General features: G+C 39.7%; 1 protein-coding gene across 3 annotated transcripts; it reads right to left on the minus strand.

The window, feature by feature from the left end:
- Positions 1-766: 766 nt before the first annotated feature.
- On the minus strand, positions 767-9,388 carry LOC103853747 (protein VARIATION IN COMPOUND TRIGGERED ROOT growth response). 3 transcript variants are annotated; one of them, XM_033285525.1, is made up of 10 exons: positions 8,746-9,388; positions 7,536-8,643; positions 7,083-7,376; positions 6,536-6,958; positions 5,874-6,073; positions 2,589-3,341; positions 1,535-2,390; positions 1,357-1,433; positions 1,061-1,102; positions 767-974 (listed from the first exon to the last, which is right to left on the minus strand). In XM_033285525.1, the coding sequence occupies exons 1-8, from the start codon at positions 9,312-9,314 to the stop codon at positions 1,425-1,427; spliced, it is 4,212 nt and encodes a 1,403-aa protein (XP_033141416.1). In that variant the 5' UTR covers positions 9,315-9,388; the 3' UTR covers positions 767-974; positions 1,061-1,102; positions 1,357-1,424. The 3 variants fall into 3 exon arrangements, with proteins under 3 accessions (XP_033141416.1, XP_018512048.1, XP_018512047.1); XM_018656532.2 differs by having other exon boundaries at positions 1,076-1,102; positions 1,535-3,341; positions 8,746-9,386; XM_018656531.2 differs by having other exon boundaries at positions 1,535-3,341; positions 8,746-9,386.
- Positions 9,389-12,013: the final 2,625 nt, after the last annotated feature.

Here is a 12,013-nt window from a genome sequence, read left to right on the forward strand (position 1 = left end):
CCATTGTGATTAACATAATTTCATATTCTCAGTTTGTTTTGTTTACTGGTAAGAGTAATCTGGAGAACAATGTGGAAGCTGTTCGTGTTATCAGAGATCTTCAGTAAAAACTTTTGGGTCTCCCAAGGTTTAGAGATAACTAATTTGATCCGATTTGTCCTTTTATTCGCTTTACGAAGCTGCAAATCTGGTACTCAAGAAAGGATATTTGAAGCTTAGAGACAGAGATCTAGGTATCGTATCTCTCGAGTCAAAGCTGATGCAACACCATCAAAGAGAAAGACCAATCCTTCTGACGCTTACTCTCCAGCTCAGAAAAGAGACAAAGTCGTCATACCAGTTGCGACAGAGAAGGCTAATCTTTCGTATCAAGGTGTAAGAGCTTCAAATTCCGGTGATGACAAGAAGAAGCCTTATCAGAAAAGTCCTGCACAATCTAAGATGAGACCTAGAAGTAGCAGCAGCAGCAGCAATGAAGGCAACAAAGCTGGTAGTAGTAGTAATAATAGTGCTGTGAAGCAGAGAAGTCAGAAGCGACCAAGCTGTTGCTGCAAGGAAATTGATAGCAAACACGAAAGGCTCAAAAGAGAATGGGATTTGCAGGGAGTAAGCGTAAACAAGAAAGCAGAACACCTGATAGCTTCTCCAATAAGAAGAAACCAAAACGGGGTTAGGTGGTTCTGTTTCAAACCAACCTTTTTCTTTGTTCTTAGCTTTGATACTTTTCGTTTTTGTATGTTTTATGTCAACATGATACACTTCAGTGTAGTTTGCAACACTTGTGTTACTCGCAAAGTTTAAAGAAAAGCTATATTCATAGATATCTTTTTAACATGCTTATTTTACACACGTACAGAGAAATTGGCAAGTGTTTATGTGATCAAACTTGACTTGTTAAGCACGTATTTATAGGATTTTATGTGGTTATTACTCTGAATCTGACACAATCTTCAAAAGCTGCTGCCGAAAATCGTCTGCCAACAAACAAAAAAAATACAAAAAGGTTTGAGATTCAGGAAATGAACAACGAGAGAAACAGAGGGGAAAGGTGTTTAATTACTCGGCGAATCAATACCCTGTGGCCTCCTTCCCTCCAGCATTCCTGAACACAATTAATAGACCAAACCAGCAGATTGTTTGAGAATATGAAAATGTGTCAACAGAGTCAAAGTAAGAGTAAGCTTATCGAACTGAAGCAAATTGTGTCACAAAGACATGTAGTAGTTTTAATTGGGGCCACGGCACCAGATACCATATTCAGAAACAATCCAGTGATGAATCATGAATGTTATATAACAAAAGCTTACACTGGAAAAGAATTAAGAGAGAGAATAGAAGTTCATAGCAAAAGCTTACCGCATTCGTTTTCCTGTCTCCTTTTTTTTTCTTTGTCAACTCCTGTCTCCTTATTCCAAGTTTTTTTTTCACGAAATCTGCAGAAAACAAAAAGCGTTCCAGTAATAGAAATTATGAAAGAGCCTTGAAGGAGAAAAAAAAAATGGAGACATATAAGAGAACTATGTTGAGTTCTTACCCGCATACGTTTACTGCTTGACTCTGTCACTTCATCTTCGCCTCCAGATTTTTTACCTTGTCCAGCCTCATTAAGTGTATTGCCTTCACCGGTTTGGAAAACATGTGGAAGAGTGTTTGGATAACCAAGTTGGTTGTCTGCTGATGAACAGAGTCGTATACCCCATTCTTTTACTTTGTACTCACAGTAGGCAAAATCAAGCTGCAAATCTACATGGGTGTAGTTCATTTCAGCTTGGATACTACACTCCAGTATTAACAGATAACTACCCTTCACTGATTTCTTCATCGAAGAAATCTTCTTGGGTTTCTGGAAGTATTGTGCCTGACCAAAGGAATCAAAGCTGTTCCAAAATCTGCCTTTGAAGCCAAAAGAAGTTACCCAAGCCGAATTGTCTTCATTAAGCACAATGCAAGCCCTGAATCTGAGGAATGGGTTTGAGAGAGAGCTGGGAAGTAGACGGACAGTTAAGGAGGAGGAGGAGGAGGTTACAGTAGTACGGTGAGTGAAATATGAAGGCACTTCTTCTCCTGACAAACATAGTCGACAACCCAGATGTGTATTCTGTCGAAACAGAGCTTCTTGATCCAAGTTTAAGCAGTTGGTGAAATTGGCAAAGGTGGTGCATCCACCGGAAAAACTCCAGCTACCTCCAGTCATTACCTTGCAGTCTGAAAAGTCAACTAGATAAGGATCTCCAAGTTTAGAAATGTTTAGGCTTACAGATTTTAACTTGTTGCAACCATTCATCTCTAGCTCTTCAAGCCTGGTGAATTTCTCAATCCAACACGGAACCTCTTCAATGGCTGTTTCGCTTAGATAGAGCCATTGGATGTTGGTAGAGATATCAGGAAAAGTCCTCAACCGTGAGCATCCCCTAAGATCTAGAACTTCGAGGTATTGGAGGTTGATTCCGGTGGGAAGAGTCTCAAGATTTATGCATCCATTCATATATAGGCCATGAAGAATGGATTTCTCAATCCACGGAGGAACCTCTTCAATGGCTGTTTCGCTTAGATAGAGCCATTGGATGTTGGTAGAGATATCAGGAAATGTCCTCAACCTTGAGCACCCACTGAGATTTAGTTCCCTGAGAGATTGGAGGTTGATTCCGGTGGGAAGAGTCTCCAGATTTATGCATCCCTTCATCTTTAGGATTTCAAGCTTGGAGAATTTCTCAATCCAACAAGGAACCTCTTCAATAGCTGTTTCGTTTAGATTGAGCCTTACGATATTGGTTGAGATATTAGGAAAAGTCCTCAACTTTGAGCATCCACTCATCTTTAGCTTCAAAAGACAAAAGAAAAATTTCCCAATCCAACAAGGAACCTCTTCAATCCCTGTTTCGCTTAGATTGAGCCTTCTGATATTGGTTGAGATATTAGGAAAAGTCCTCAACTTTGAGCATCCACTGAGATTGAGTATATCAAGATATCGGTGGTCCAGATCTAGAACAGTCTCCAGATTTATGCAACCATTCATGTATAGGACTCTAAGCCGGGAGAATTTCTCAATCCACCAAGGAACCTCTTCAATGGCTGTTTCGCTTAGATAGAGACATACGATGTTGGTAGAGATACCAGGAAAAGTCCTCAACCTTGAGCATCCATTAAGATATAGAAACGACAGAGTTTGGAGGTTGATTCCGGTGGGAAGAGTCTCCAGATTTATGCAATCATTCATGTATAGGACTTCAAGCCTGGAGAATTTCTCAATCCAACAAGGAACCTCTTCAATCTCTGTTTCGTTTAGATTGAGCGTTTGGATGTTGGTTGAGATATCAGGAAAAGTCCTCAACTTTGAGCATTGCTATAGGAAAAGAAGATACTAAGAGAGCCACGTCATCTCAGCCACGTCAGCAAGAGGAAGCAATTATATAGCTTGAGAAAACAGAAGTTAGGATCATCGAAAAAATATCAAGAAAGTTTGTTATCTTCTTCGCATCTTCTCTGGTTTGTTTCTCTGTGATTTTCCTAGAAAATCACCATGGATTCCTCATCCTTGCTTTTGAGTTGTTTCTACATGTAAACTCTTGGCAGGAGAGAGAGCGATTCTTTGTGTAATACATTGGATCGAATCATACGAGTTACTGTTCTTCTTCTACTTTCCCTGTTACGTTTTCCTGTATCAAAGGTATCAGAGCCAGTCGAACCTCGGAATCAATGGCAGGCGTTGAGTTCCAAGTCTTCGAAGGTGTTTCCTGCGATTTGCGTCCTTGGATTTCAAAGTTGGAAGATCAATTTGCTTGTGATGACTACTCGGATATGAACAAATTAGCGTTAGCTGTGTATCTTCTTGGAGGTAAAGCAGAATCTTTTGTTCATCAACGAGAAGAAATCAAGTATTTTGAAACTTGGGACGAACTAAAGAGTAGCTTGATACGTATGTTTGGTGAACGAGATGATCCGGAACGGATCAGATTGCAGACGGAGAGGGACGTATCAACGCATAATTGGTTAGTGGCACTTAAGGTCAGGAAGGCCGATGTGATTCAAGAGATGACGATGCCTAATCCTGCTGTTTCAGAGTCGCAAGTTCAGTCCTTATCAGTTTCAGCGATTCACATACGAGATGAAAGTGATTTAACTACCAAGATGGAGTCGACTGGTTTGACTCTTGATGTAGATGTGAATTCAGAGGATCCAGAGCAGATTGAATCGCTAGTAAACGAGGTACCAATTTCTCTTTTGGAACCATGCCATAGGATAGGAAGATTGGAATATGTGTTTCTTGAGAACAAAAGCTTGCAATTACATGGAGATTTTGACAAACTGAGAGTTGATGAGTGGAAATCTCCAAGGGTAGAACACACATACGTTTTGGATGTTGACATGGGGGAAGAATTGATTCAAAAATCAGCAGATGCTGAGGCTGAGCTAGTTGCACACCACTTGTTTGATCTTTTGCTTCAAAGGGTTGGTTGTAAAAGGAAGCAACCGAGGTGTCACAAGAACTGGAAATTTAAGTATAAAATGGAGGACCTAGGGAGATTCCTGCCACAAAATGATCATTATACATCTATGAGAGTAAAGCACCAAACCTCCAACAGTCTATGTGCTAGTGATCATGTGGGATCATTGGAGAAAATGAGCACTTGTGGTCGTTGGAGAAGTCAACAACAGTCATGGTTCTTCAGTTCTGAAGCTCACGTTGAGAAAAAGATAGTACCCTTCTCAGACTTGGGGAAGAATCTCGTTCAGTACCAGTCTGATCCTACATGTCCCTATCCACCTATCCTCCTTGATACGGTGATGGTTAAAGTGGCAGAGAGTTTAGCTCACTGGAGTAAACAGAAGTGCTCATGGTTGTTGTTCAAACTGAGATTGATGTTTCCTTTACAATGTGAAAAACTCAAGGCTGCTTGGGAAGAGGAATCAGGTACTAAGCAGAGCTACAGGGGAAATGAGAGTGAGCTTCTTCTCTTCGGAAACTCAATAATACCGGTGAGATGGTTTTGTCAAAAAGGAGATTATCGGATGGTTGGAGACCATATCTACAATGAAGAAGTTGTTGTTAGTGTTGTGACTGTAATGACAGAAACTTCAGTTCCAATGATCGTGATCATGGCAAGGGATGACAACACGTTTGATGCAGAACAGCCAATACTCAACAAGACAGTGGTGTTACGAACTGACCACACACACTTATATCTGGAGCAAATAATTCTGGATTGTCGAAGCAAGTGCCTCAGGTTACATGATGGTAACTGGGAGAGACGGTTCTGCAAGAACTGGATGTTTAAGTTCAAAGTTATTGCAACATTACGAAACAACAACACGAGACCTGTTACGCAACCTGTTTGCACACGAGGCTGATACACTGGAGATACAGGAGAAGAACTTTCATGTTGCTGGCCTTACTATCACTGGCCAGTAGAGCACTTAAAGAACTAGACAACAGACGTACCAATGGCCAGAGTAGTGTCAAATCTTCATTTCTGCTGCAATTGTGGACACGAGTTGTTGGTTCTTCAAAACCTTGTGGTCAAGGTTTTCTCAAAGAGGGAGGATTTGCTATAGGAAAAGAAGATACTAAGAGAGCCACGTCATCTCAGCCACGTCAGCAAGAGGAAGCAATTATATAGCTTGAGAAAACAGAAGTTAGGATCATCGAAAAAATATCAAGAAAGTTTGTTATCTTCTTCGCATCTTCTCTGGTTTGTTTCTCTGTGATTTTCCTAGAAAATCACCATGGATTCCTCATCCTTGCTTTTGAGTTGTTTCTACATGTAAACTCTTGGCAGGAGAGAGAGCGATTCTTTGTGTAATACATTGGATCGAATCATACGAGTTACTGTTCTTCTTCTACTTTCCCTGTTACGTTTTACTGTATCAAGCATCCACTGAGATCAAGCTCTTCAAGGGATTGGAGGTTGATTCCGGTGGGAAGAGTCTCCAGATTTACGCAGTTCTCAATTTTTAATTTCTCCAGCTGATGGAGATTTTGAAATGAAGAAGGAAGTTCCACCAAGCTTGGGATATCCGATAGATACAACTGCCTCATAGATGGAGACATTATCCCCGTGAGGAAAATAAGCGGCTGAACCAAATACAAAAACATGTGTACAAATCAGCTTCAGTAAACAATCCTTGTATTAGTGGATTCTTTTTTTTTTTGCGACTTAGGGTTCTTCAGTAGGAATTTAGTATTGATCTAAATTGTCTTTTTTTTATTTATTTGAAGTGTCTAGAAATCAAATCTAAATACAAAACTACAAAACGATAGCTAATGTCTTACCACAATGATAAACTACTACAAAGTGAAAGAATAAATATCCTTACTACTATAGAAAAATACTAATATCTTGATAAACCACGTGTATAAAATTCGACCGACCTAGCAACGACAACTATGTGCTTATTTATAAAAGAGGTTACCGAGATTAGGTGTGGTTAATATATTAGTATTTCTTTTTTAGTTTTAGTTCGATCAAAAATAATTTGTTAACTTTAGGAAACAAAGAGGTTGGAGAAAGCGTGAAGTTTGGAACTACATACATACCTGCACTTTTTCCCATAGTTTCTTACTCTTTAGGTTTTGCATGCTAAGATAACTGAGTTTCTCGAAACGCAAATTCTCCAGATGCAAATCTGAAGGAAATTCTTCGATGGCTGTTTCGCTTAGACAGAGATGTACGATGTTGGTTGAGATTTGAGGCAAAGTCCTCAACCGTGAGCAACCATCGAGATCTAGCTTTTCGAGAGATTTGAGGCTAATGCCAATTGGAATAGTCTCCACATTTCGACAATCCCTCATGTTTAATTTTCTCAGTTTGTTGGGATGTGGAATAGAGGAAGGAAGCTTCACCAAACTATAGCATTGCGAAAGATTAAGTATCTCCAGATTGGTGGCCTTTGAAAGATCTGGCATTTGCATCAGGTCGTGAGAATACCTCAAATCCATCTCCTTGAGATATGGAAGCGCCTGTACTCAACAAAACAAAAAGGACAAAAACATAGCTCAGTAGAACATGGTTTGTTATCCAAAAAAATAAAATAAAGATTATAATCTCACTGCTGATAACATAACAATCATTCTTAAAACTTACCACAACTCCTTCCCACAGCTTCTCGAGCTTGCTATTCTGCATTTTAAGCTCGACGAGGTTTTCAGGACGAAACTTAGAAGGCAGACATCTCATTGGATAATCTCTCCATCTCAATAATTTCAGTTTAGAATAATCGAAACTTTTGGGTATACGCAATTTCATTGTACCCGATTCATCAGACCCTAAAACTTTTAGGAAACGGAGATTACGCATCCGTTTGAAGGCATTCTCATGTACATGCAACTCCTCAATCGTAGAAATATTCAATGATATACTTAATACCTTTTCAGTACCCTGAAAATTATGTAATATCAATAAGAAACATAACAAATTTTTTTTTATAAATGTTATTACTTAATACTTATTACTACTTTTGCTTATAAAATGGCAAAGTTCAAAATCTTATATATCGAGTAATGAGCTAAAGGAGCACGAATATATGAGAACACTTACAATGCCTTTAGTGAGTACATCAAAGATATCTTGTGAATCCTCCAGAAATTCCCTGTTTTCAGGCTTCTCCAGGCGAACAACTTTTTTACCCATCTTCTTTAGCAAACCGTGCATTTCCACCCGACCCTCTCTTACATGAATGAGGGACTTATCAGCTAGATTTTCCAGCCCAACATTAACACTCAAGCCACTATCTGCGAGCAACAACTTCATGTATGCGACTTTTCCACCATTGAAATAGCATGCAATATAGCGAAATATTGTCTTATCTTCTTCGCTACTTAATCCATCATAGCTGATTCTTGATATTTTTTCAATTTTCCCATTTTTACCGGTCTGAAGCATTGACAACGAATCCATCCAGTACTCATTGTCCCTCCCCCGTAGAGATGAACCCAAAACAGTAAGACCTAAAGGACTACCCACAAGTCTTGTAATTTCATATACAAGCTCCTCAAAACCTTCAGGTGGAGACTTTTCCCTAAAAGCAGATCGACATAATATTTCTCGAGCGACGTCTTCAGATGGGAGACAGACCTCGTAAATGTGTTCAATCCCATGGGCCCTTAAGAAATGCTTATCATTTGTAACCACAATGATTCTGCTCCCACTTCCAAACCATTGAGTTTGACCAACCAAGGAATCTAGCACCACTTGATCGTTGAGATCATCAATGAAAACAAGAACTTTATGGTGCTTCAGCCTCCCTGCTAATTCACCTAATTGACTTATCTCTATATCCTTTTTCCCTAGAATTTTCGATAGGAATTCCGATTGTAAATGCAACTTCAAGTTGTAGTCGTATGGGTTGGCTTGACTGTAAATGTCCATACTCTTAGATAAAAAAGCCCTGTCAATGAAAATTCTGCCTTGAAAGTGTCGAGAAAGTCGGTTGAACAGAACTCTCGCAATCGTAGTCTTGCCGATCCCTGAACAACCCCATATACCAACCATCCTCACTTCCTCTGATTCCAACTGCAGCAACACACTCATTTCAGCTATATGATCTTCAATACCGACAAAGTTCTCAGAATCCTCTGATGGAGTTAGAAGTAGCTTATCCGAAACATCACTGACAATTTCTTCAATCATTTTTGCTTCGCTATCCCTAACAACAAGAAAGATAATTTCACAATCTAGCAATCAGAAATGTAACTTCACACACATATAAAAACTTTTATTCAAGAATGAAGGGTTCATAAAACCGTACCAGTTAACAGAATGATACCCGAGGGTATTGGCTACATCGGTCAAAGCTCTCCTCCATTGAATTATCACTTCCTCTGTTTTATTCTTGCATGTTTCTTCAAAGATATTACCAAAGTCACCGGTTTGTTTCCTCACATGGGAAGGATCCAAACGGTAGAAAACAGGTATCACCATTTGACCACACTCTTCCCTGCACTTGACGATCTCCAGCAGCTCATTAAGACACCAGCTTGAAGATGCGTACTTATTGGAGAAGATAACCACAGCGATCCTCGAATCTCTAATGGCCTGTTTAAGCTCGGGACCCAATGATAGACTTCTCTGGGTCTCGTTGTCTTTGAAAGCAATGATCAACCTTTTGTCAAGCTCCTTTAGAAAGTGGCTGAGGAAAGTAATACGGACGTCTTCCCCACTGAAGCTCGGGAAAACATCGTACGTACAAGTGCGAGAAGAGGAAGAGGAAGAAGATAATGAGAGAGCCATAGAGACAGAGACAGTGAGAACTGAGAGAGGAGCAAAATAATTTGAAGGAAAAGAAGGTGATTGATCTTCTGAAGAATGTAAGAGCATAGAACTTAGGAGATTGGAGTGTAGCGCAACTTGAAGGAAGTTTCCTATTTGTTGACTTAGTTACGTCCACACACATATGTTTCTCCTTATCTTAACATTATTGTAGCTGTACTGTTTTCAGTATTAACATTTATTGGCCGTAAGTCTTGGACTTTTCTCCTCTTTAACATTTGTTAATGTATGTTACTAATGTGTTTCCTTAGAGGATTTTGATAGCAAGCTTAAACAACAGAGAGATTGATGCTCACAGAGCTTACGCTTACTGAGACCAAATGAAATAAAGCTCGAATAGAGCTGTACTATGCAAAGCAAGTAAAGAAAGTAGAAAGCTTTAGTTTTGTCACCAAGAACAAAAGATGTCGAATTGATATTTCATATATTTTAGGTAGAAGAAGGCTGAATTGAATTTACGGCAGCCAAAGTCCCTCACTTAAACATTACAAGTTGAGTTTATAGGAAATACACATGAGAGAAAACCCTAGACACACTGGGCATTGCTTGCTTCTTGCTAATATTAGGCTTTTCCTTACAGCCTTACAGGTTTATATGAACTCATCATGAGTATTCTGTGGACATACGACATGTCTACAAGGACAACAAAGATAATCTGATTTTCAAGCGAAATTTGAGACATGCTAGATCATTAAAATCAAAATTTGGAGATGATAAATCGTTGCCTATCTCGGGTTTAAGCTGGCTTGAAAAAGAATTAAAAAAGAAAAAACTGTTGGACCAATTTATTAAGCCCAATGGCTTTAATAAAAAATTGGAAATGATGAAAAGAAATGGGCATGCGGGAGTTAACACAAGAAGCTTTTCATGACTTTAATGAAGGAGTTTTAATAACATCCCACATCGGTTACACGAGGAGAAAACGAGCAGTATATATAAGTGTATACACTTACAATAGATTAAACGGCTCAGAGGAAGAGAGAGCTCCCCACGCGCGCGCCGCCGCCGCCCGGCCGGCTCGGCTCGGGCTCGGGCTCGGGCTCGGGCTCGGGTGTCGGCCTTTGGCCCGATAAGAACTATTTTTTTTGGACCAAGTTAAGCTCAACACTTTGCCATTTAAAATCTCAAAAACAACATGCATTTTATTTTAAAACGACAAGCAGTTTGTCTATAAAATAAAAAACGTCATGCATTTCATCCTCTCGAGATAAGAGAGAGAGAGAGAGAGAGAGAGCGAGTCTTGGGGAATAAGTTTGTAACTTAAACTTCCCGAGATCTTTGCCAAATCCCCACTAACGTGCGCACGTTATGCAACAGTTACGGGAAGTCGCTCCTCGTCCATCCTTTTAAATACAACTCGTCTCTCTTCTCATTTCTCTAACTTTTTCCATATCAAAATCCAACAGCAAAAATCCCTCTGCGTAAGTCTATTTTGCGAGAGTGTTTCGTAGAATTTATAGTTCGATAGGGCGATCACGAGTGAGGCGTGATTCGTCTGCCATGGTTTTATCCTGGGACTCTATATTCGTACAGTTCCGTCTCACTAACGGAGCGAATATTTTGAGTTAAGGAAAGAGATCATATCTCGACTCCATGTCTCTTTGCGAATACGATTTCTTATCGTTCTTGTATTCGTCTTTACATTCGTATATTTCCTTAACATCGTTTCTTATTTTATCGTTTATGTCAGTCCGGTTTTCCGGCTTTTACAATCTTAACTCAAAATCGCTTTATTCCTAAAGCTCGAATCCGGTTGAAGAACGATTTATAAAAACGGGTTTTCGAACCGTGTTTGCGATTTGCTTTCTAGCACTTCCGCGAAACGTTTTATTCTTATCTGATAACGATGTTTGCGATTTGCTATACGCTTATCCGCGAAACGTTTCTGTGTTATTCTGAAAACGCGTTTGCGATTTGCTTTATAGCACTTCCGCGAAACGTTTCTGTTTTATTTCATTACGATTTGCGGATTGCTTTCTAGCATTTTTGCAAAACGTTTTTGATACATCTTCAAAACGTTCTATAAAATGAATCGTTTCAAGACCGCTTTCTTAAGCGAGTTTGTGAAACATTCTAAGTCTATAAAAAAAGGTTTCTGCGAACGCCTTTAAGCGAGTTTGCAAAACGTTTTCTCAAGACTATATCGATATGATTTGGTTCAAACACCAAAAATGAACATCGATTTTAGACTATTATTTTCTTTAAAATAATATGTTATTTGTTGAATGGAGTACTAATCCGTTTTTTCATGTTTTCTCTACAGAAAAATGACAAACGATAACAACAATCCCATTGGCACCTCCGATGTCATTCAGACTCCACTCAACGCTGCATCAACTGATGCAACTGGCGTGACAACCGCTGGAAACATCACGGCGTCAACCACTGCAGCAACAACAAGCACTATCCTCCCTGCAGGAAATGCTGCTGATGAAACCACTCGCCGTAGTCTATTCGGTGCTGGTCTTTATCAGACGGGTTCAATTTCTGGAACCGCAAGTGGTCCGGTGGCAGTTCAAACTCCTCCGGCTGTCCCTAGTGTGTTCACTCAAGGACTGATGCCAAACCAGTTTGATGGCAAAGGCTTCAAGACGTGGCAGAAGAAGATGTTGTTCTTCCTGACAACGATGAAGCTAGACAAGTTCATCCAGGAGGATAAGCCCATTATGCCTTACGGGATTGATGATGTTCACAGTCTCGCAACTGTAGACATATGGGTGCATTCGGACTTCATCTGCAAAGGCTAC

This window comes from Brassica rapa, chromosome A02 (genome assembly GCF_000309985.2).
Source record: "Brassica rapa cultivar Chiifu-401-42 chromosome A02, CAAS_Brap_v3.01, whole genome shotgun sequence".
NCBI lineage: Eukaryota > Viridiplantae > Streptophyta > Magnoliopsida > Brassicales > Brassicaceae > Brassica > Brassica rapa.

Bases quoted from the DNA above. Each gene is read 5' to 3' on its own strand.
- LOC103853747 (XM_018656532.2), bottom strand. From the start codon at position 9,314: ATGCTCTTACATTCTTCAGAAGATCAATCACCTTCTTTTCCTTCAAAT. The intron at 7,377-7,535 runs GTAAGTGTTCTC...CATAATTTTCAG, and splicing joins ATGTACTCACTAAAGGCATT to GGTACTGAAAAGGTATTAAG. The intron at 3,342-5,873 runs ATGCTTGATACA...TTTCCTATAGCA, and splicing joins GAAGAGCTTGATCTCAGTGG to ATGCTCAAAGTTGAGGACTT.